Genomic DNA, 23,250 nt, shown 5'->3' with positions numbered 1-23,250 from the left:
GCCCCTTGGTTCACCTCTCTGGACTGGCTTCCCCCCCTCTGCACTCTCAATCCCACGGCACTGACCATCTCTGTTCTTCCACGGATGCTTCTCGCGCCGAATTTATTTACCAGCTTATCTATCTCCTTCAGTGTCTTCACTCACCTGTGGAGACCCATCCACAGAGGAGGGCAAACAGTAGTAGAAGTAGCTTCATTCCTCCTTCCTGTGTCACCGGAGTTTGGCCCCCAGGGTCTGCTCCGGGAGCTGTAACAGCAGGACTCTGTCTCTCCCTCCCGTTCCTACACTGTCGATTTTTTTCCCAAACTCTATTCAACCCGTCGTCCACACATACAGCTATTTTTCTGATTGGATGGATGCAGAAATTGGTAACTTTATTTCCAAGCGACTCAAACTTCAGTGACCACTCTTGCCCAGAGTCCAATGACACTAAGCAGAGGCAAATGCTGAATGGCATCCCGCGGACCAATCAGCGTGCAGTTCGGACACCGCGCACAGTCCGCAGAAGGGAGCGATGAACCGAGTGCGATTGATACCAGACTGAGCACGGGTGGAGGACTTGGGAACTCGAAACAGTTCTGATACAGAGGGAGGAATGGTGTTGCGTCTACTACTGCTGGCCCTCCTGTGTGGAGGGGTCTCCGCAGGTGAGTGAAGGGGCAATGGTCAGCGGGACATTCAGCCCCCGGTCAGTAAGTGAGCGGATGGACACAGCGTGATCGTCCCTCGTCAAGATGTCAAGGTCCCACGCCACCCAGCCTGAGCACAATGAGTATCAGTGTGGTGGTGGGGGTGGGAGGTTGATGTGGTGGGAAACCCCGCAGAGACTGCATACGGGAGGGGAAGTAGGGAGGGAAGCGCGGGGGGGGGGGGTGTATGGGTTAACCTCGGCACCTTCACTGACCTGGGATGGAGGTGGGCAGAGGTCTGGTTTATAGCACGGTATGGACGAGCCAGTTCAGTCCTCCGTCCCCATGCTGGAGAACTGCTTCCTCCCGACACGTTCATGACTGCGGTAAAGCTGTGCAGCGGGCATTTCCGCAGCTTGGCCCAAGAGGACAGCGAGAGGTTCGGACTGGGCTGTGCGAAGCAGGTTAAATGTGTTACAGGAGTGTCAGTAAGTGAAGCACCTTGGCATTGTGAAGGCATCTGATCATCAGACGAGTGTATGTACCGGCCAGCGCTGACCACCGTATCAGAGATAGTGTACTTGTCCAATCCCTCCCACCCACTCGTTTTCTCAGTTTCCCAGTTCTGGACCTGAAACATTAAATATGGTGCTGGCTCAGCTGTTCAGAAATTCCAGCGTTTTCCGCTTCTGATGTTGGAGAGACAATGCGGGTAAAATGGTGGAACTGAGGTGCAACTGACCAGAGGGGGTTGTGCATAGATATACAACATCCCTCCTATACCTTTCCCATTCAAGCCCAGCTGAATCCCATCTCCCCTACTGGGGCAGGGGCCGCCGACTGCAGATCGCTAGAATCCTAGCCAGTCTTTCAAGTTGTCCCCAGGTGCAGCCCAGCAGGTGTCTTCTAATCGAAGATCCTTCCTCGCCCAGGGATGAAATCTTCGGAGTTTCTGTCACTCTGGGTTTTTACGGAATGAGGCCGCAAGCACCGTGCCTCCTTTCTTTCTCAGCCGGTCCTGGAACCGTCCTTGCCGGATTTTTCCTACTCAAGTGTCCAATTGCCTCTTAAATGCAATGCTCGGATTAGTCTGCACCACATCCTCAAAGTTCTGTCAATGTACATTTATTATCAAAGTTTGTGTACATTATACTTGCGGTTCGTCTCCTAACAGGCAGCCACGAAACAAAAAAAACCTAAAAGAACCCATCTGAAAAAGACTGCCAAACACCCAATGTGCAGAGGGGGAAAAATCCTCGTGCAAACAATAGCTGCAAGCACATAGCATTCTGAAATGAAGTCCGCAAACAGAGTCCCGTAGTTCAGCGCAGAGCAGAGTCACGGAGCAGCGATATGAACCGGCCCCTCCTTTGCCCCGGGCCCCCCTCACCCTGACCTCTTCAACCTGCCGGGAGCCAAAATCGAATATAGGGTTCAATCGCCTTGATACGTTCTGTGCTGCGACCGCGCCGCCAAGATTCGGACTGTAACCAATCTTTCCGATTCGGCCCTGTGCTTGTCTCCTTTCAAACGATCGAGTCCAGTCTCTCCAATCCGCCCTGGTGCCCCGACCGCGCCGCCTCAGTTCGGCCGGTAACTGACATTTGCACTTCGAAAGATCGAACTTCGGGTCTTCCCCGCTCTCGGTGACGGGCCCAATGCCTCGGTTCTGCCACATCAAATTGCCTCCGAGTCCAAAGGGAAGTTACAGGCTATTACTTGCCAGAAATATTGGGATTAACAAAGTATTTAGTTGTTTTCCTTGTTTCGTTATCCACCAGCCCGAAGTCGCCAAGTCATCAGCGCCTTCTTAAACTCACCACTAGCAATGAATTTCAAATACCAACGCTCTCTGTGTAAATACAACAGATTTCCTGTAAAGCTGCTGCCTCTCACCTTAATTCCGACCTCAAGTTTTCATACCCCTATGAAAAGGATTTTGATTTTCTATCCTATCTATGGCTCTTATCTTACATATCAGGTCACCTCTTAGCCTCCAATGGTATGCTGAGCAGACATGTTCACAGTAGCCTGACCACCGTCTTATGCATTTCCATCATAGGGAGAATGAGATCTTCTTTACCTTCTCCGTCAAGGATAATCCGAAAATTATCCGTATATCAAGAACAAAGGGCTAATTGGGGAGAGCAGATGTCCCTGAAGGATCAGTGTGGCTGTATATATGTGGAGCCAGAGGTCTCAAATAAATACTTCATATCTCCACTTAACTGGGGAGAAGGTCAGGCCCAAGCTGGGGAACTCAGGAAAGACTATAGAGACATCCTGAAACATTTCAATATTACAAATGAGGTGTTGGTGTTCTTGAGGTGCATAAAAATGGATAAATCCATGGGTCTGAATGAGAGTACCCAAGGATATTATAAGAATGAAGGCAGAAATTGTAAGGGCCCTGGGAGATCAGTTTCTTCAATAGACAAGGGTATGGTACCAGAAGATTGGAAGATACCTGATGTTATCCTTTTACGTAAGAAAGATTGCATGGGCAAGCTGGGAACTACAGGCTGTTGAACCTAACGTTAGTGCTGGAAAATGTACCAGATAGGATTCCGAGAAACTGGATCAACCTGTATTTGGAAAGGCAAGGGCTGTGAAACTGTTTCTCACAAATCTGACTGCAGTCTTTGGAGAGGGGACCAAGAGGATTGACAAGGGATGGGCAGTAGATGTTGCCAACATGGACTCCAGAAAGGCTTTTGATGACATCCTACATGGTGGACAGGTCCAGAAAGTGAGAACATATGGGATCCAGGGTAAGCTAGCCAAATCAATACATAATTGGATCAGTGGGAGGAGTCAGAGTGTTGTCCTTTCATTTAGTTTTTGTCAGTCGCTTCCCTACTACTGCCCTGTAGTTACCAGGACTTTCCCTTTTACCACAAAAGAACAATTATTCAAGATCACAGTTCATAAAGATCATTATCAGGCCCTATCAATCTTATCTCTTGCCTCTCTCAATAACCTGGGTATATCCCAACAGGCCCTATGGACTTAGCCACTTTCATGTGCTTCAAAGACCTTACATGACCTCTTCCTTTAGAAGCCCAGCTTCTTAGCATGTTGCACACTGACCCTCATCGTGTTGGGTGCCACGGTAGTGGAGCAGTTAGTGTGACATTATCACAGCTCAGGGCATCAGATTTCAGGCTTCAGTTCTAGCATCTTCCTCAAGGAGTTTGTACTCCCTCCCCAGAGCATGCCTGGGTTTTCTCCAGGTACTCCAGTTTCATCCTACAGTCCAAAGATGTACCAGTTAGTTGGTTAATTGGTCATTTTCAATTGATCTGTGATTAGGACTAGGCTAAAATTTAAATGGGGGTTGCTGGCAGTTTGGCTTGAAAGGCTGGAAGGGCTTGTCCTCTAAATAAATAAATAGACAGACAGGCATTGAAGAAGGTAACCAAACAGACAGCCTGTGCAGAAGATTGTCAAAAATTACAGAGGGATCTTGGCCAGTGGTGTAAATGGTTCATGCAATGACAAATTAGTTCAGATAAGTATGAGGTTCTGTAATTTAGGAAATCAAATCCTGGCATGACTTTCAAGGTGAATAGTTGGGAGTGTTGTAGAAGAGGTTCAAGGTCTTCAACTACAAAGTTCTCTGAAAGTGGCATCACAGGTAGATAGGGTGGCAAAGAAGGGTTTTGGCAGGATCACCTTCATCAGTCAAGGCACTGAGTATGGAAGTTGATTTATTATTTCTGGGACATTGGAGCAGTTTCATTTGGAGTATTGTGATCTGTTTTGGTCAGTCTGTTTCAGGAAAGAAGCCATTAAGTTGTAATGGACCAGAAGTGAGTTATCAGCATGTTCCTTGGGCTGGAAGGACTGTTATGGAGAGTGGTTGAGTGGCTTGGGTGTTTTGTCATTGGAGATTAGGAGAATGAGGGATGATCTTGTCAAAGTGTGTAATGAACAGGATAGAGAATTGGTGGATGCTGTGTACATGAATTTTCAGAAGACCATTGGCAAGGTGCCTCACATGAGGCTGTTTAACAAGGGACCATGGTATTACAGGAAAGATATCGCATGAATCGTGCATTGGCTGATTGGCAGGAAGCTAGAAGTGGTAATAATAGAAGCCTTTTCTGTTTGGCTGCTGGTGACTAGTGCTGTCTGCAGGAGCTGGTGTTGGGACCGCTTCTCTTTACCTTGTATGTCAATAATGTGCATGATGGAATTGATTGCTTATGGCGCAGGTTGAGGATGACACAAAGATAGGTGGAGGGACAGGTAGTGGTGAGGAAACAAGGGGTCGGCAGAAGCACATAGACAGATTAGGAGAAGGGGCAAAGAAGTAGCGGATGGAATGCAGTGTCGGGAAGTGTATGGTCATGGATTTTGGTAGAAGGAGTAAAGGCATAGAATATTTTCTAAATGGAGAGAAAATTCACAAGTCTGAGGTGCAAAGGGATTCGGGAGTTCTTGTGCAGGATTTCGTGGAAGGGAAATGCGATGTTAGCATTCATTTCGAGAGTACTAGAATATAAAAGCAAGGATGCTAAGGATATTTAGAAAGTTAAGGCTCTCTAATGCACTGGTGAGGTCTCACTTGGAGAGTTGTGAGCAGTTCTGGGCCCCTTATTTAGGACAGGGTGTGCTGACATTGAAAAGGATTCAGAGGAGGTTCATGAGAATGATTCCAGGAATAATATCGTATGTGGAGTGACTGATGGCTCTGGGCTTGTGCTCGCCAGAATTTAGAAGAATGAGGAAGGATCTCATTGAAACCTTGAATGTTAAGATGGCAGTGCCTGCTCAGTGGGCTGAATAGCTCATTGTGCTTCTATGCCTTCTGTTCTTATGGTAACATCTTGAGGGTGAATGCTCACAATCTTTTTTCTAGTGTTGGGTGATCAAGACTTGTGGGAAAAGGTTTAACGTGAAGGGAAGATAAGTTAACAAAGGGCAGCTTCTGCACCTAATGTGTGGTTCATCTTTGCCAGAGAAGGTTCCAGATTAAGTGGTTGAGTCAGGTACATTAACAACATTTAAAAGCTGCACACACAAAATGCTGGAAGAATTCAGCAGGCCAGGCAGCATCTATGGAAAAGAGTACAGTTGACGTGTCAGGCCGAAATACTTCTGCGGGACTGGAGGGAAAAAAAGCTCAGGGGTAGATTTGAAAGGTGGGGGGGGTGCGCGGTGGGGAGAAGCTCCAGCTGATAGATGAAATCTGGAGGGTTGGGGGGGGGAATGAAGTAAAGAGCTGTGAAGTTGATTGGTGAAAGAGACAGAAGAACATGGAAGAAAGAAAAAGGGTGAAGGACACCAGAGGGAGGCGATGAGTGGATATGGAGATGAGGTGAGAGAGGGAAATGGAGATGGGAAATAGAGAAGTGGGGTTGGGGGCATTACTGGAAGTTCAAGAAATTGACGTTCATACCATCAGGTTGGAGGCTACCCAAACGGAATACAAGGTATTGTTCCTCCAGCCTAAGTGTGGCCTCATCACAACAATGGAGGAGGCCATGGAGGGACATATTGGAATAGGAATGGGAGGTGAAATTAAAATGGGTGGCCACTGGGAGATCCCGCTTGTTCTAGCGGATGGAGCATAGAAGTTCGGCAAAGCAGTCTTCCAATCTACGTTGTGTCTCACCGAAATACAGGAGGCCACACCGGTAGCACCGAACACAGCAAATGACCTCAACAGACTCACAGGTGAAGTGTCGCCTCACCTGGAAGTACTGTTTAGGGCCCTGGATAGTAGTGAGGGAGGAGGTACAGGGGCAGGTGTAGCACTTGTTTGGCTTGCAAGGATAAGTGCCAGGAGGGAGATCAGTGGGGAGGGATGAATGGACGAGGGAGTCATGCAGGAAGCGATCCCTGCGGAAAGTGGAAAGTCGGGGGGGGGGGAGGGAAAAATGTGCTTGGTGGTGCGATCCCGTTGGAGGTGGTGGAAGTTTCGGAGAATTATGTGCTGGATGCGGAGACTGGTGGGATGGTAGGTGAGGATAACAGGAACCCTATCCCAGGTAGGGTGGCCGGAGGAGGGAGGTTGGAGTAAGAGCAGAGGTGCATGAAATGGAAGAGATGCCATTGAGGGCAGCATTGATGGTGGAGGAATGGAAACCCCTTTCTTTGAAAAAGGATGACATCTCCTTCATTCTAGAATGAAAAGCATCATCCTGAGAGCAGATGCAGTGCAGGTGGGTAAATTGAGAAAAGGGGATGGCATTTTTACAAGTAGTAGCATGGGATGGGGTGTAGGCTAGGTGGCTGTGAGAGTCCATGGATTTGTAATAGACATCAGTAGATAAGCTGTTCCCAGAAACAGAGACAAAGAGATTGATAAAGGGAAGGGAGGTGTTGGAAATGGACCAGACGAATTTAAGGGCAAGGTGGAAGTTGGAGGCAAAGTGGATGAAGTTGGCGAACTCTGCATGGCTGCAGGAAGCAGCACCAAAGCAGTCGTCGATGTTGCATAGGGAAAATGGGGGGCGGCCACCGGTGTCGGCTTGGAACATAGAATGTTCCATGTAGCCGACAAAAAAGGCAGGCATAGCTGGGACCCATGCAAGTGCCCATGGCTACACCTTTTGTTTGAGGGAAGTGGAAGGAGCCAAAGGAGAAATTATTTAGAGTGAGGACAAGTTCCACTAAGTAGAGGAGAGTGGTGGTGTAGGGGAACTGGTTAGGTCTGGTGTCCAGAAAAAACAGAGAGGTTCGAGGCCTTCCTGGTGGGGATGGAGGTGTATAGGGACTGGACATCCATAGTAAAAATAAGATGATGGGGGCGGGGAACTTGAAATCCTTGAATAGATCAAGAGCATGTGAGGTGTCACGGATGTAGGTGGGAAGGGACTGAACTGGGGGGATAAAACAGAATCGAGGTATGCAGATATGAGTTCAGTGGGGCAGGTACAAGCTGAAACAATGGGTCTACCTGGACAAACAGGTTTGTGGATCTTGGGTAAGAAGTAGAAACAGGAGGTGTGGGGTGCAGGAACTATGAAGTTGGTGGCGGTGGATGGGAGATCCCCAGAGTCAATAAGGTTGGTGATGGTGTGGGAGACAATGGCCTGGTGTTCCTTAGTGGGATTCTGTTCGAGGGTAAGTAAGAGGTGTCTAAGAGTTGGCGCTGGACCTCAGCAAAGTAGAGGTCAGTACGCCAGACTACTACAGTGCCTCCCTTATCTGCGGGTTTGATGGTGAGGTTAGGATTAGAGCGAAGGGAGTGGAGAGCCGATCGTTCGGAAGAAATTAGGTTGGAATAGGAGAGAGGAGTATTAAAGTCTAGACAGCTAATATCATGTCAACAGTTGGCAATGAAAAGGTCCAGAGCAGGTAGAAGACCAAGGTGGGGCATCAAGGAAGAGGAGAATGGTTGAAGATGGGAGAAGGGGTCATTGGTGCGTGGTGGAGATTCCCTGCCAAAGAAATAGGCTCGGAGACGGGGATGGCGGAAGAAGAGCTTAGCGTTGTGGCGGATGTGGAACTCACTGAGTCATGGGCACAGGGGGACAAAGCTGAGGCCCTTACTGAGGACAGAACATTCTGCCTCAGAGAGGGGAAGGTTGGAGGGAATGGTAAAGACCCAGCACGGATGGGAGCTGGGATCAGAGGTGGTTGGGGGTTGATAGTGTCTGAGGGGAAAGGAGGTTTGGGGTGTTCAGGATGGTGGAGGGAGAAAAGAGGGAGTCTCCGAGAGCCCAAGAGCTGGCGGTGGGATCTGAAAGAAACGGGATTGAGGAATGGCGGTGGGGGAGGGGGAGACGGGGGTGCCAGCAGCAGCTCCTGAAGACCCAGCATGGAGGTCAAGGCCGGAGATGGAGTTGCAGGTTGCACAATAGGCACTTTGGTGATGTCTGAGGTCATTGGAACCTGCACTCATGGTGGTGGAGTCCGGGTTTTGAATCTGCTCTGGATAGTTAGAGCCGTTGAGGTCAGCAGCAGAGATCGCGGTCTGGAGACGTCTGGGCCTGCCGGCATAGGAGTCAATAGGTTTGGTGGTCTGTAGACGGGAGATCTTCCGATCCTTGCAGGACGTGAGAAAGTCAAAGAACCGGCGATTGAGAATCCCATTGAGCATCCTTGCAAGCGGAACAAGTGTTACACCTGCCCCTACACCTCCTCCCTCACTACCATTCAGGGCCCTAAACAGTCCTTCCAGATGAGGCAACACTTCACCTGTGAGTCTGTTGGGATCATATACTGTGTCCGGTGCTCCCGGTGTGGCCTCCTGTATATCAGTGAGACCCAATGTAGGTTGGGAGACCGCTTTGCCAGGCATCTACGCTCCGTCTGCCAGAACAAGTGGGATCTCCCAGCGGCCACCCATTTCAATTCCACTGTCGTGATGAGGCCATATTTAGGTTAGAGGAACAGGTTGGTTAGCCTCCAACCTGATGGCATGAACGTCGATTTCTCAAACTTCCGGTAATGTCCCCCAACACCCCGCACCCCATCCCGACCATCTCCCATCCCCTTTTCCCTCTCTTACCTCATCTCCATGCCCACCCATCACCTCCCTCTGGTGTTCCTTCCCCCTTTTTCTTTCTTCGGTGGGCTTCTGTCTCTTTCACCAACCATCTTCCCAGGTCTTTACTTCATCCCTCCCACCCAAGTGTCACCTATCACCTGGTGTTCCTCTCCCCCGTCTCCCCACCTATGAAATCTACTCCTCAGCTTTTTTTCTCCAGTCCTGCCGAAGGATTGTGGCCCGAAAGGTCCAAAGTACTTTTTCCACAGATGCTGCCTGGCCTGCTGAGTTCCTCCAGCATTTTGTGTGTGTTGCTCGGATTTCCAGCATCTGCAGGTCTCCTCTTGTTCGTAATTTAACAACATTTAAAAGGTACTTTGATAGGTACATGGATAGGAAACATTCAAAGATCAATCTTGGTGGTTGTTTCTTTCGGAAATCAGTATCCAACATAGTATACTTGTTGAGAGGACATTGATCTCTGAGTGTTCCAGATACCACGTACCCGTCCTTACCGCCCTACCTGGTGGTTACCCACCTTCTCATTCTGGGCCTGCAACGTGACCAGATCACTAGGTGAACCTTCTACCAGATTCTCTGCATCCAAGGTGACCCACAGTGAGTCCAGCAACCCTGTGTGGCCAGCGATGAGCTGTGGCTGGACGCACATCCCGCAACAGTAGTTAATGAGGTGTGGAAATGTCTCTATACTCCCATATCCTGCAGACGCGACAGACCAATGTCCCCATCTCGAATTCTTTTATCCCCAGTCTTTTCTACGTGCAGAGAAAATAGTTGCCTGCATGTGAGAGGAAATTGGAGCTCCGAGATGAAATCCACACATTCATGTGCAAAATGTACAAACTCCTTGCAGAGTTTAGCTGGAATTGAACCCAGATCCTTGCCACTACAAGGTGCTATGCTAACTGTTACATTACCGTGCAATCCCTTCACTAAAGGCTAAATGTTATCTAATAGAATGGCCGCACCTTCTTTTCCTACCCTTCCTATTCCTTTCCTCCACCAGTGATCCCACAAATTCCTCCTGTCCCACTGTTGCCTCTGGTTCTGTTGACTGAGCGACATCCTGTCCATCAATGGAGAGTGTGTCGTACAGTTAGATCCTGTCTCTGCTTTCAATGTGGTTTTCCAGAGACAGCGGCACATGGGACAGAGGTCACCCTCTTGTGGGAGGTGTAATAGCCCCACCCTCTGGACATCCTGTCAGTAATCCCAGGAATACCTCTCAGTACCCAGGAATCACTGTGGGTCAGAGGTGAAGTGAGAAGCACTCTATAGGAGCTGGAAGAGTGCTGCTACTGGTGGGGAACTTGGTGCAAGTTCTCAGCTGGTCTCTCCACTGACAGCAGGGAGAAACTAAACCAGGGAGGGAGCACGTACAAGTCCTCACCCCGATTGGGAGTTTTCCCACCTGCACTGAGCACATCCCTATCCTCACAGAGCCACTTACCCTGACCTCAGAGAGACACACAGATGATTGAACCCAGTCTGGTCCGGGTGAACGTGTCTTGTTTCATAACCCCGCTCCATCACCGGGTTGGGACACCACAGCTCATGGATATAGGCAGCTCAGCCAGGGATCTGCAGATGTGATCAGGGATTTGGACTCTCACTGTCTTCAGGTGCAGCTGAAATGCCCCTTGGGGTGAGGGGGCAGTCCTGATTCTCTGGTTTTAGGACTCTGATTCTCTCAGGGGATTGGGGGTGAAGCCCAGCATCTTGGAGTCAGGGTCCTGCTTTCAGGTATAAGTTATTCTCTGACTCTCTGCTCCGGTTCCAGGCTTTCACTCTCTCCGTTATTTCTCCACGGCGGTGACCCCGGGGTCGGGGGTCCCTGAGTTCATTACCGTCAGGTATGTGGATGAGTTGTTGATCAGTTACTACGACAGTGAGTTGAGACGGACGGTTCCCCGTCAGCAGTGGATGGCGGAGACTCAGGGACCTGACTACTGGGAACGGGAGACAAGGATCTCTCAGGGCGATGAGCAGTGGGCCCAGGCCAAAATCCAGACCCTCATGAACCGGACCAACCAGACGAGTGGTGAGTGGGGAACCATGCTGCGGGGAGAGGTGGCAGAGGGGAACACACAGTTGTGGGGATTAGGGGGGTGATGGCAGGCATGGTGTTGTGGTTGGAGGGGCTGATGGTAGAGATAGTGGGGTGGGGAGGGGTGTGGAAGGTGACGGTGGGGTTTGTGGGGTGGTGGAGGTGATGGTAGTGATTGGGTGGGGGTCATGTAATGGACTGAGGTGGGGGTGCCGGCTGTGACATTAGCGGTTGTGGGCTGTGAAGTGAGGGATGGTGGGTGTTAGCAGGGGTGACATTAGGGATTGTGGGGTGGCAGGGATCACGTTAGGGCACGTGGGAAAGGTGGCAGGGATGGCTTTAGGGGTTGGGTGGTAGGGGTGTTGTGGGCGTTGTTGGGTATGGCAGGGGTGATGTTAGGGATCTTGGGGTTAGAGGGGTGTTGTTGGGGATTGTGGGTGATAGCAGGGTGACATTAGGGATCATGGGGGTGGTAGAGGTGACGTTAGGGACTGTGGACTGTGAAGTGAGGGATGGTGGGTGTTAGCAGGGTGACATTAGGGATTGTGGGGTGCAATGTTAGGGTATGTGGGAGGGATGGCAGGGATGACATTAGAGTGTGGTGGCGGGGTGTTGGGGATTGTTGGGGATGACAGGGAAGACGTTAGGGATTATGGGGGTGTACAGGGGTGACATTAGGGATTGTGGGGTTGTAGTGGTGACGATAGGACATGTAGGAGGGGTGGCAGGGGTGACCTTAGTAATCAAAGGGATGTACGGGGTGATGTTAGTGATTATGGGGATGTGCAGGGGTGACGTCAGTGATCATGGGGATGTACAGGGGTGACGTTAGTGATCATGGGGGTGTACAGGGGTGACGTTATTGATCATGGAGGTGTACAGGGGTAACCTTAGTGATCAAAGGGATGTACGGGGTGACGTTAGTGATCATGGGTGTGCAGGGGTGACGTTAGGGAGCATGGGAATCTACAGGGGTGATGTTAGTGATCATGGGGGTGTACGGGGGTAACGTTAGTGATCATGGGAATGTGCAGGGGGATGTTAGAGAGTGCTGGAGGGATGGTGGGGGTGTCGTCAGTGATTTTGCAAGGGGTGGCAGGGGTGATGTTAGGGATTGTGGGGCTGGCGGGACTGACAGTTGATGGTAAGTTTTGAGCGGGTGTGGGGGTGAGAGTAGGGCCAGTGTGGGGGTAGGGGGTTGACAATAAAGAATATTTGAGTAAGGGAGTGATGATAGGGAATATGCAGGGGGGTGGGAGGTGATGGGGGAGAGTGCGGGTGTGAGGGGGGAGGGAGTGACGTTAGGGACCATATGGGGTGGGGTGTGGTGGGAATTGTAGGGCTGGTGGGCGTGACATAAGGATTTGTGGTGGTGGGATGGCAGGGATTGTGTGGGGTGACGGGGATTTTAGAGACGGATGTGATGGTAGGTTTTGTCTTGGGACTGAAGGTGGGGATCGTACAGGGTGGGGAAGGGTGGGGTGATGGTAGAGGCTGGGCAGGAGTCGGATGCAGTGGTGGGGAGAGAGAGTTATGGTAGGGTGTGCATTGTGACATGGAAGGTGATGGTAGGGATGGGTGAATGGTGGGTTGCGGTGAAGAAGTGACGGTGGGGTCTGTTCAGCGGTGACAGTAGGGATTGTGAACGGTGGGGGAACGTGTGGGGTGAATATTGATTCTGCCTGGGGGAGTGGAAGTAAAAGCCACATCTGCAGGATGGAAAGTTGTCCACAGCCCCACAACTCGCCAATGGATGATGTGTTCCAGGGATCCACTTTCTCCAGAGGATGTCCGGCTGTGAGCTCCGTAATGACGGGACCACTGCCGGGTTCCTGCAGTACGGCTGGGACGGGTCAGACTTCATCCACTTCCACAAGGACCGGATGGTGTGGGTGACCCCTGTGCCCTGGGGTATCATCACTAAGAACAAGTGGGACCGGGACACGGCCATGAACCAGGGTTGGAAGGGATACCTGGAGCACACCTGCATCGAATGGCTGATGAAATACGTCAAGACCGGGGGGAGTCACCTGAAACCCAGTGAGTGCATGGGGTGGGGTCAATGTGTGTGCCAGGGAGTGGAAGTCAGTGTCTGCAACCCCCATCTCCACCCTCCCCTGCCCACCCCTTGCCGCCTCCTCTGCCCACCCCTTCCCACCTTCACCAGCCCCGCCACCTCCTCTGCAACACCCCCCACGCACTCTCCTCTTCCCATCCCCTTCCTACCTCCACTCAATGCTTCCTCTTTCTCTCCCACCCCAGATCCCCCTGAAGTCTCGTTCACCGCCTCCGAGGACGGCCGCCAGCTCTCCTGTGTGGCTACTGGATTCTACCCTCAGTACATCGACGTGACTATTCTGCGGGACGGCCGGATCCTGGAGGAGATCCATTTCCATGGGATCCTCCCCAACCACGACAACACCTACCAGCTGACCAGGACGGTGCGGGTGGAGCCCACGGACACAGCAAAGTTCTCCTGTCGGGTGGAACACCGGGGTCTCCCCGAGCCCCTCGTCCTGTTCCTCGGTAAGAAACACCACTGGTTGTGCGGTACATGGGCGTCCAATGTCACCCATCTTCACCCCACCATTCCCCACCACGTTTCCTTCTCCCATTATAACAGTATCCGTGTTGTCTTGGCCTCTCTCTGTAGGGTCATGGAGCAGGACGGTATAGCACAGTACTGGCCCTTTGGCCCACAAAATTGTGCTGACCTCTTAGACCAGTCCACGGTCAATCTAACACATCCCTCTCACAAATTGTCCATTTTTCTTTCATCCATGTGACTAACTAAGAGTCTCTGAACTGTCCTTAATGTGCCAGTCTCCATCACGACCACAGCAGTGTTCCATGCTCCCCTCTGACATCGCCCCGACACTTTCTGCAATCACCTTAAAAAGATGTTCTTCGGTATTAGGCGTTGCTTCCTGGTTAAGGCAAAAGCTGGTTGTCCACATTATCTGTGCCTCTTATCATCTCATAGACTAACTGTAACTTTGTGCTCTACTTTCCCCCAGTGCAAGAGTCAGCGGGCCAGACTGTATGGAATTAGTTCCTTCGGCCTGACCTCAGTTCTCAGCTGGTCTCTCCACTGACAGCAGGGAGAAACTAAACCAGGGAGGGAGCACGTACGAGTCCTCACCCCGATTGGGAGTTTTCCCACCTGCACTGAGCACATCCCTATCCTCACAGAGCAACTTACCCTGAGCTCAGAGAGACACACTGATGATTGAACCCAGTCTGGTCCGGGTGAACGTGTCTTGTTTCATAACCCCGCTCCATCACCGGGTTGGGACACCACAGCTCATGGATATAGGCAACTCAGCCAGGGATCTGCAGATGTGATCAGGGATTTGGACTCTCACTGTCTTCAGGTGCAGCTGAAATGCCCCTTGGGGTGAGGGGACAGTCCTGATTCTCTGGTTTTAGGACTCTGATTCTCTCAGGGGGTTGGGGGTGAAGCCCGGCATCTTGGGCCTCAGGGTCCTGGTTTCAGATATAAGTTATTCTCTGACTCTCAGATCCAGTTCCAGGCTTTCACTCTCTCCGTTATTTCTCCACGGCGGTGACCCCGGGGTCGGGGGTCCCTGAGTTCATTACCGTCAGGTATGTGGATGAGTTGTTGATCAGTTACTACGACAGTGTGTTGAGACGGTCGGTTCCCCGTCAGCAGTGGATGGCGGAGACTCAGGGACCTGACTACTGGGAACGGGAGACAAGGATCTCTCAGGGCGATGAGCAGTGGGCCCAGGCCGAAATCCAGACCCTCATGTACCGGACCAACCAGACGAGTGGTGAGTGGGGAACCATGCTGCGGGGAGGGGTGGCAGAGGGGAACACACAGTTGTGGGGATTAGGTGGGTGATGGCAGGCACGGTTTCGGTGGTTGGGGGGGCTGATGGTAGAGATGGTGGGGTGGGGAGGGGTGTGGAAGGTGACGGTGGGGTTTGTGGGGTGGTGGAGATGATGGTAGTGATTGGGGTGGGGGTCATGCAATGGACTGAGGTGGGGGTGCCGGCTGTGACATTAGCGATTGTGGGCTGTGAAGTGAGGGATGGTGGGTGTTAGCCGGGGTGACATTAGGGATTGTGGGGTGGCAGGAGTGACGTTAGGGCACGTGGGAAAGGTGGCAGGGATGGCATTAGGGATTGGGTGGCAGGGGTGTTGTTGGGCTTTGTTGGGTATGGCAGGGGTGATGTTAGGGATCTTGGGGTTGGAGGGGTGTTGTTGGGGATTGTGGGGGACAGCAGGGGTGACGTTAGAGATCATGGGGGGGTGGTAGAGGTGACATTAGGGATTGTGGACTGTGAAGTGAGGGATGGTGGTTGTTAGCAGGGGCAACATTAGCGATTGTGGGGTGCAGGGGTGATGTTAGGGTATGTGGGAGGGATGGCAGGGATGACATTAGAAATTGTGGTGACGGGGTGTTGGGGATTGTTGGGGATGGTAAGGGAGATGTTAGGGATCATGGGGATGTACAGGGGTGACAGTGAGCATGGGGGTGTACAGGGGTGACGTTAGGGATCATGTGGTTGTGCAGGGGTGCCGTTAACGATCATGGGGATGCACAGGGGGCTGCGGGAGGGTAGGTGTGGGTGTCGTCAGTGATTTTGCAAGGGGTGGCAGGGGTGATGTTAGGTATTGTGGGGCTGGCGGGGGTGACAATGGTGATTGTGTGGGGGTGACGGTTGATGGTAGGTTTTGTCTTGGGGCTGATAGTAGAGATCATACAGGGTGGGGAGGGCTGGGGTGATGGTAGAGACGGGGCAGGAGTCAGATGCAGTGGTGGGGAGAGAGAGTGATGGTAGGATGTGGGTGGGGACCGTGTTGGAGGTGAGGGGTGACATGGAAGGTGATGGTAGGGATGGGTCAATGGTGGGTTGCGGTGAAGAAGTGACGGTGGGGTCTGTTCAGCGGTGACAGTGGGGATTGTGAACGGTGGGGGAACGTGTGGGGTGTATATTGGTTCTGCCTGGGGGAGTGGAAACAAAAGCCACATCTGCAGGATGGAAAGTTTTCCACAGCCCCACAACTCGCCAATGGATGATGTGTTCCAGGGATCCACTTTCTCCAGAGGATGTCCGGCTGTGAGCTCCGTGACGACGGGACCACTGCCGGGTTCCTGCAGTACGGCTGGGATGGGTCAGACTTCATCCTCTTCGACAAGGACCGGATGGTGTGGGTGACCCCTGTGCCCTGGGGTATCATCACTAAGAACAAGTGGGACCGGGACACAGCCATGAACCAGGGTTGGAAGGGATACCTGGAGCACACCTGCATCGAATGGCTGATGAAATATGTCAAGGCCGGGGGGAGTCACCTTGAACCCAGTGAGTGCGTGGGGTGGGGTCAATGTGTGTGCCAGGGAGTGGAAGTCAGTGTCTGCAACCCCCATCTCCACCCTCCCCTGCCCACCCCTTGCCGCCTCCTCTGCCCACCCCTTCCCACCTTCACCAGCCCCGCCACCTCCTCTGCAACACCCCCCACGCAGTCTCCTCTTCCCATCCCCTTCCTACCTCCACTCAATGCTTCCTCTTTCTCTCCCACCCCAGATCCCCCTGAAGTCTCGTTCACCGCCTCCGAGGATGGCCGCCAGCTCTCCTGTGTGGCCACTGGATTCTACCCTCAGTACATCGACGTGACTATTCTGCGGGACGGCCGGATCCTGGAGGAGATCCATTTCCATGGGATCCTCCCCAACCACGACAACACCTACCAGCTGACCAGGACGGTGCGGGTGGAGCCCACGGACACAGCAAAGTTCTCCTGTCGGGTGGAACACCGGGGTCTCCCCGAGCCCCTCGTCCTGTTCCTCGGTAAGAAACACCACTGGTTGTGCGGTACATGGGCGTCCAATGTCACCCATCTTCACCCCACCATTCCCCACCACGTTTCCTTCTCCCATTATAACAGTATCCGTGTTGTCTTGGCCTCTCTCTGTAGGGTCATGGAGCAGGACGGTATAGCACAGTACTGGCCCTTTGGCCCACAAAATTGTGCTGACCTCTTAGACCAGTCCACGGTCAATCTAACACATCCCTCTCACAAATTGTCCATTTTTCTTTCATCCATGTGACTAACTAAGAGTCTCTGAACTGTCCTTAATGTGCCAGTCTCCATCACGACCACAGCAGTGTTCCATGCTCCCCTCTGACATCGCCCCGACACTTTCTGCAATCACCTTAAAAAGATGTTCTTCGGTATTAGGCGTTGCTTCCTGGTTAAGGCAAAAGCTGGTTGTCCACATTATCTGTGCCTCTTATCATCTCATAGACTAACTGTAACTTTGTGCTCTACTTTCCCCCAGTGCAAGAGTCAGCGGGCCAGACTGTATGGAATTAGTTCCTTCGGCCTGACCTCAGTTCTCAGCTGGTCTCTCCACTGACAGCAGGGAGAAACTAAACCAGGGAGGGAGCACGTACGAGTCCTCACCCCGATTGGGAGTTTTCCCACCTGCACTGAGCACATCCCTATCCTCACAGAGCAACTTACCCTGAGCTCAGAGAGACACACTGATGATTGAACCCAGTCTGGTCCGGGTGAACGTGTCTTGTTTCATAACCCCGCTCCATCACCGGGTTGGGACACCACAGCTCATGGATATAGGCAACTCAGCCAGGGATCTGCAGATGTGATCAGGGATTTGGACTCTCACTGTCTTCAGGTGCAGCTGAAATGCCCCTTGGGGTGAGGGGACAGTCCTGATTCTCTGGTTTTAGGACTCTGATTCTCTCAGGGGGTTGGGGGTGAAGCCCGGCATCTTGGGCCTCAGGGTCCTGGTTTCAGATATAAGTTATTCTCTGACTCTCAGATCCAGTTCCAGGCTTTCACTCTCTCCGTTATTTCTCCACGGCGGTGACCCCGGGGTCGGGGGTCCCTGAGTTCATTACCGTCAGGTATGTGGATGAGTTGTTGATCAGTTACTACGACAGTGAGTTGAGACGGTCGGTTCCCCGTCAGCAGTGGATGGCGGAGACTCAGGGACCTGACTACTGGGAACGGGAGACAAGGATCTCTCAGGGCGATGAGCAGTGGGCCCAGGCCGAAATCCAGACCCTCATGTACCGGACCAACCAGACGAGTGGTGAGTGGGGAACCATGCTGCGGGGAGGGGTGGCAGAGGGGAACACACAGTTGTGGGGATTAGGTGGGTGATGGCAGGCACGGTTTCGGTGGTTGGGGGAGCTGATGGTAGAGATGGTGGGGTGGGGAGGGGTGTGGAAGGTGACGGTGGGGTTTGTGGGGTGGTGGAGATGATGGTAGTGATTGGGTGGGGGTCATGCAATGGACTGAGGTGGGGGTGCCGGCTGTGACATTAGCGATTGTGGGCTGTGAAGTGAGGGATGGTGGGTGTTAGCCGGGGTGACATTAGGGATTGTGGGGTGGCAGGAGTGACGTTAGGGCACATGGGAAAGGTGGCAGGGATGGCATTAGGGATTGGGTGGCAGGGGTGTTGTTGGGCTTTGTTGGGTATGGCAGGGGTGATGTTAGGGATCTTGGGGTTGGAGGGGTGTTGTTGGGGATTGTGGGGGACAGCAGGGGTGACGTTAGGGATCATGGGGGGGTGGTAGAGGTGACGTTAGGGATTGTGGACTGTGAAGTGAGGGATGGTGGTTGTTAGCAGGGGCAACATTAGGGATTGTGGGGTGCAGGGGTGATGTTAGGGTATGTGGGAGGGATGGCAGGGATGACATTAGAAATTGTGGTGACGGGGTGTTGGGGATTGTTGGGGATGGTAGGGGAGACGTTAGTGATCATGGGGGTGTACAGGGGTGACGTTAGTGATCTTGGGAGTGTACACGGGTGACATTCGTGATCATGGGGGTGTGCAGGGGTGCCGTTAGTGAGCATGGGGATGTACAGAGGTGAAGTTAGTGATCCTGGGTGTGTACAGGGGTGACGTTAGGGATCATGCGGTTGTGCAGGGGTGACGTTAACGATCATGGGGATGCACAGGGGGCTCTGGGAGGGATGGTGTGGGTGTCGTCAGTGATTTTGCAAGGGGTGGCAGGGGTGATGTTAGGTATTGTGGGGCTGGCGGGGGTGACAATGGTGATCGTGTGGGGGTGACAGTTGATGGTAGGTTTTGAGCGGGTGTGGGGGTGAGAGTAGGGGCAGTGTGGGGGTAGGGTGTTGACAATAAAGAATGTTTGAATGAGGGGGTGATGATAGGGAATGTGCAGTGGTGTGGGAGGTGATGGGGGAGAGTGCGGGTGTGAGGGGGGAGGGAGTGATGTTAGGGACCATATGGGGTGGGGTGTGGTGGGAATTGTAGGGCTGGTGGGCGTGACATAAGGATTTGTGGTGGTGGGATGACAGGGATTGTGGGGGGGTGACAGTGGGGATTTTGGAGACGGATGTGATGGTAGGTTTTGTCTTGGGGCTGATAGTAGAGATCATACAGGGTGGGGAGGGGTGGGGTGATGTTAGAGACGGGGCAGGAGTCAGATGCAGTGGTGGGGAGAGAGAGTGATGGTAGGATGTGGGTGGGGACCGTGTTGGAGGTGAGGGGTGACATGGAAGGTGATGGTAGGGATGGGTCAATGGTGGGTTGCGGTGAAGAAGTGATGGTGGGGTCTGTTCAGCGGTGACAGTAGGGATTGTGAACGGTGGGGGAACGTGTGGGGTGTATATTGGTTCTGCCTGGGGGAGTGGAAATAAAAGCCACATCTGCAGGATGGAAAGTTGTCCACAGCCCCACAACTCGCCAATGGATGATGTGTTCCAGGGATCCACTTTCTCCAGAGGATGTCCGGCTGTGAGCTCCGTGACGACGGGACCACTGCCGGGTTCCTGCAGTACGGCTGGGACGGGTCAGACTTCATCCTCTTCGACAAGGACCGGATGGTGTGGGTGACCCCTGTGCCCTGGGGTATCATCACTAAGAACAAGTGGGACCGGGACATGGCCATGAACCAGGGTTGGAAGGGATACCTGGAGCACACCTGCATCGAATGGCTGATGAAATATGTCAAGGCCGGGGGGAGTCACCTTGAACCCAGTGAGTGCGTGGGGTGGGGTCAATGTGTATGCCAGGGAGTGGAAGTCAGTGTCTGCAACCCCCATCTCCACCCTCCCCTGCCCACCCCTTGCCGCCTTCACCAGCCCCGCCACCTCCTCTGCAACACCCCCCACGCAGTCTCCTCTTCCCATCCCCTTCCTACCTCCACTCAATGCTTCCTCTTTCTCTCCCACCCCAGATCCCCCTGAAGTCTCGTTCACCGCCTCCGAGGCCGGCCGCCAGCTCTCCTGTGTGGCTACTGGCTTCTACCCTCAGTCCATCGACGTGACTATTCTGCGGAACGGCCGGATCCTGGAGGAGACCCATTCCCACGGGATCCTCCCCAATCACGACAACACCTACCAGCTGACCAGGACGGTGCGGGTGGAGCCCACGGACACAGCAAAGTTCTCCTGTCGGGTGGAACACCGGGGTCTCCCCGAGCCCCTCGTCCTGTTCCTCGGTAAGAAACACCACTGGTTGTGCGGTACTTGGGCATCCAATGTCACCCATCTTCACCCCACAATTCCCCACCACTTTTCCTTCTCCCATTATAACAGTATCCGTGTTGTCTTGGCCTCTCTCTGTAGGGTCATGGAGCAGGACGGTATAGCACAGTATTGGCCCTTTGGCCCACAAAATTGTGCTGACCTCTTAACCCACTCCACGGTCAATCTAACACATCCCTCTCACAAATTGTCCATTTCTCTTTCATCCATGTGCCTAACTAAGAGTCTCTGAACTGTCCTTAATGTGTCAGTCTCCATCACGACCACAGCAGTGTCCCATGCTCCCCTCTGACATCGCCCCGACACTTTCTGCAATCACCTTAAAAAGATGTTCTTTGGTATTAGGCGTTGCTTCCTGGTTAAGGCAAAAGCTGGTTGTCCACATTATCTCTGCCTCTTATCATCTCATAGACTAACTGTAACTTTGTGCTCTACTTTCCCCCAGTGCAAGAGTCAGCGAGTCAGACTGTATGGAATTAGTTCCTTCGGCCTGACCTCTCATTAATGATCACATATTTGCATGTCTGATCCCATTTCCTTGCCATCTCTATCTTGGTTATTCATATACCTGTCTAGATCTATCCTCAGTGATATGCGAGTCTGCCTTCTCCACTTCTTCAGTGTGTTTGATTCCAGCCACCCTCTGGGTTTGGGTGAACCATTCCTTCCTCTGGTCACTTCCAGTGATCTTGCTCCTCACTGACAGATTCTGATCTTGGACTCCTCTGCTCCGGGAAATCAGTTCCTCCTACCTGCCCCACCTGAGCCTCTCATTACCGTGTGCATCCATACCTGGTGAACCTGACCAGGGTCAGGGTCAGTATTAGGGTAAATGGTCACTCCAAACCTCCCACTGACCACTCTGTCACACTCCAGCTTTGTTCCGTCTCATGGCCTTACAATGAGTTCGGGCACCTGGTGATCCTGTTGGATGTGTCTCCTTTCACAACTTGTACCATGAGTTCTGTTTGATTGGGATCTCCTGCCAATGCTTATATGCTGGGGATGTGGGACCGTTCTCACCATCTGTCTGTGTTTTTCAGCCGGGGACAATGGCTACAATCCAACTAAAAGTATGTTCACTATAAATCACAGCTGGATGGTTGTGTGACATTGTTCATGTTCACTGGGTTTCTTCAATAGAACAGGGGTTCCACGTGTGTGTATGTGCAACACCTTTGTGCATGTCTCTGTCGGTATGTGTGATTATCTGTATACACCTGTGTTTGTGCAGTGGTGTATGGTGTGCATGTGGCTGTCTTTGTTTCTCCGTGTCTGCACTGCATTGGTAGTAAATATTTTCCTGCCTGTCCTTCCATTCACAGCTTCTGACAAAGGAGAATCCTCCTCCAACTCCTCTGCCATGGCCTGAGGTAGGAACCGTGTTGGGCTCTGGTCAATGCTGGGCTTCCCAGCTCTTGTCACTGGAGCTGAAGCTGGTCATTACAGCACAGTCTGGGCACTGAGAAACCCCGGTCCGGAACCAGAACTGTGGGATGGGCTGTAACCAGTCCCCACAGCACCTCACCCTGGGAATGGCCTCCTGCTCCGTTCCATTCCAAGGATCCAGTGCCCAGTTTTCCTGAAGTTTGTCACTGGAAATGCTGTTTCTTCCCAGGGTTGCCCCCCACTGGTGTTTTGTGGCCAGGGGTGTGCTCAGGTGTTGTAGGGGGAAGTCGGGGGTGTGGAGGGTGGGTTGTTGTGGGGGGTTTATGGTGCTGGGGAAGATGGGTTTTTTATGGGTGTGGTGTGGTGCAGGATGGGTTCCGTGTCTAGATTATATTGCAGTAGTTGTTGGGAACTGGGAATCGCTGGATATTATTCCCAGTGATGGGTGGGGCATTTCGGTGGGTTTTATTGTCAGTGTTGGGGAGCTTTGTTGTTGATGTCTCTGTGGGTTTGCCTCACTCTATAACTATCTCTCCTCATCTCTCTCCCTCTCTGCAGAAAATTCAATTCACAGCAAGATGTTGATGAAGAGATCAAGGGGAACAGAATGTAATCCTGGGGCTTCGGATGATTAACGAGTTAACCTTTGATTTGGGCATTGACCCACATGCTTGGGAATACTGATAATTTGCTGATTCACTGCAGGAGCCAGACTATAATGCTGCTTTTCATAGAAAGCTGAAAGCTGAATCACTTTAATGTGTTTGGGATGAAGTGAAGGGGTTTAGTGCGGAACAGCTGTGACCCACAGCTCAGTCCTGGTCAGCATCTGGAGACTCACAGCTGGGTGAATAGATTTGCTCATTCAGTCAATTTGACTGTTGACCGAGAGTGGCTTCTGGCCCCTGTGGGATGGGAGGGGAGTGGGTGGTAGGTCCTGGAGTTAAGGTGTCACTTTGACCCATGGGCTGTGGGGGTGATCACAGGGAGATCTGGAAATGTGACTTTTATGCCGGGGGAGTGGGAGGTAGGGAGGGAAGTGTTTGTTTGTGCTTTACTGTCAAGGCTCTTTAATACTGAATCCAAATAAAGTCGACATGTACTCCATCTTCCTGACTGCAAAAGATTGTGGTGTTGGGAACATTGGGATTTGAAGGATGCAGCCACCAGGTCTCTGGACAAAGTGGGAGTGATGTGTGGCAGGGATTTAA

General features: G+C 52.3%; 1 protein-coding gene across 2 annotated transcripts; it reads left to right on the top strand.

Moving 5' to 3' along the window:
* Positions 1 to 480: 480 nt before the first annotated feature.
* On the top strand, positions 481 to 23,129 carry LOC134346730 (uncharacterized). Of its 2 annotated transcripts, XM_063048296.1 has the most exons (12): positions 482 to 647; positions 10,874 to 11,134; positions 12,908 to 13,180; positions 13,403 to 13,666; positions 14,662 to 14,934; positions 16,198 to 16,470; positions 16,693 to 16,956; positions 17,952 to 18,224; positions 19,869 to 20,141; positions 20,341 to 20,604; positions 21,976 to 22,023; positions 22,598 to 23,128. In XM_063048296.1, exons 1-11 carry the CDS (start codon positions 596 to 598, stop codon positions 22,020 to 22,022), a joined length of 2,517 nt encoding a protein of 838 aa, XP_062904366.1. In that variant the 5' UTR covers positions 482 to 595; the 3' UTR covers position 22,023; positions 22,598 to 23,128. The 2 variants fall into 2 exon arrangements, with proteins under 2 accessions (XP_062904367.1, XP_062904366.1); XM_063048297.1 differs by lacking the exon at positions 12,908 to 13,180 and having other exon boundaries at positions 481 to 647; positions 22,598 to 23,129.
* Positions 23,130 to 23,250: the final 121 nt, after the last annotated feature.

The sequence above is a fragment of the Mobula hypostoma genome, chromosome 5 (genome assembly GCF_963921235.1).
Source record: "Mobula hypostoma chromosome 5, sMobHyp1.1, whole genome shotgun sequence".
Lineage (NCBI taxonomy): Eukaryota > Metazoa > Chordata > Chondrichthyes > Myliobatiformes > Myliobatidae > Mobula > Mobula hypostoma.
The sequence above is the reverse complement of the archived record's forward strand: the minus strand, read 5'-3'. Positions and strand labels throughout refer to the sequence as shown.

Excerpts from the sequence above, each read along its gene's own strand:
- LOC134346730 (XM_063048296.1), top strand. The coding sequence starts at position 596 with ATGGTGTTGCGTCTACTACTGCTGGCCCTCCTGTGTGGAGGGGTCTCC. Across the intron at positions 11,135-12,907 it reads CCGGACCAACCAGACGAGTG|GGATCCACTTTCTCCAGAGG; the intron begins GTGAGTGGGGAA and ends GATGTGTTCCAG. Across the intron at positions 13,667-14,661 it reads GCCCCTCGTCCTGTTCCTCG|ATCCAGTTCCAGGCTTTCAC; the intron begins GTAAGAAACACC and ends TCTGACTCTCAG.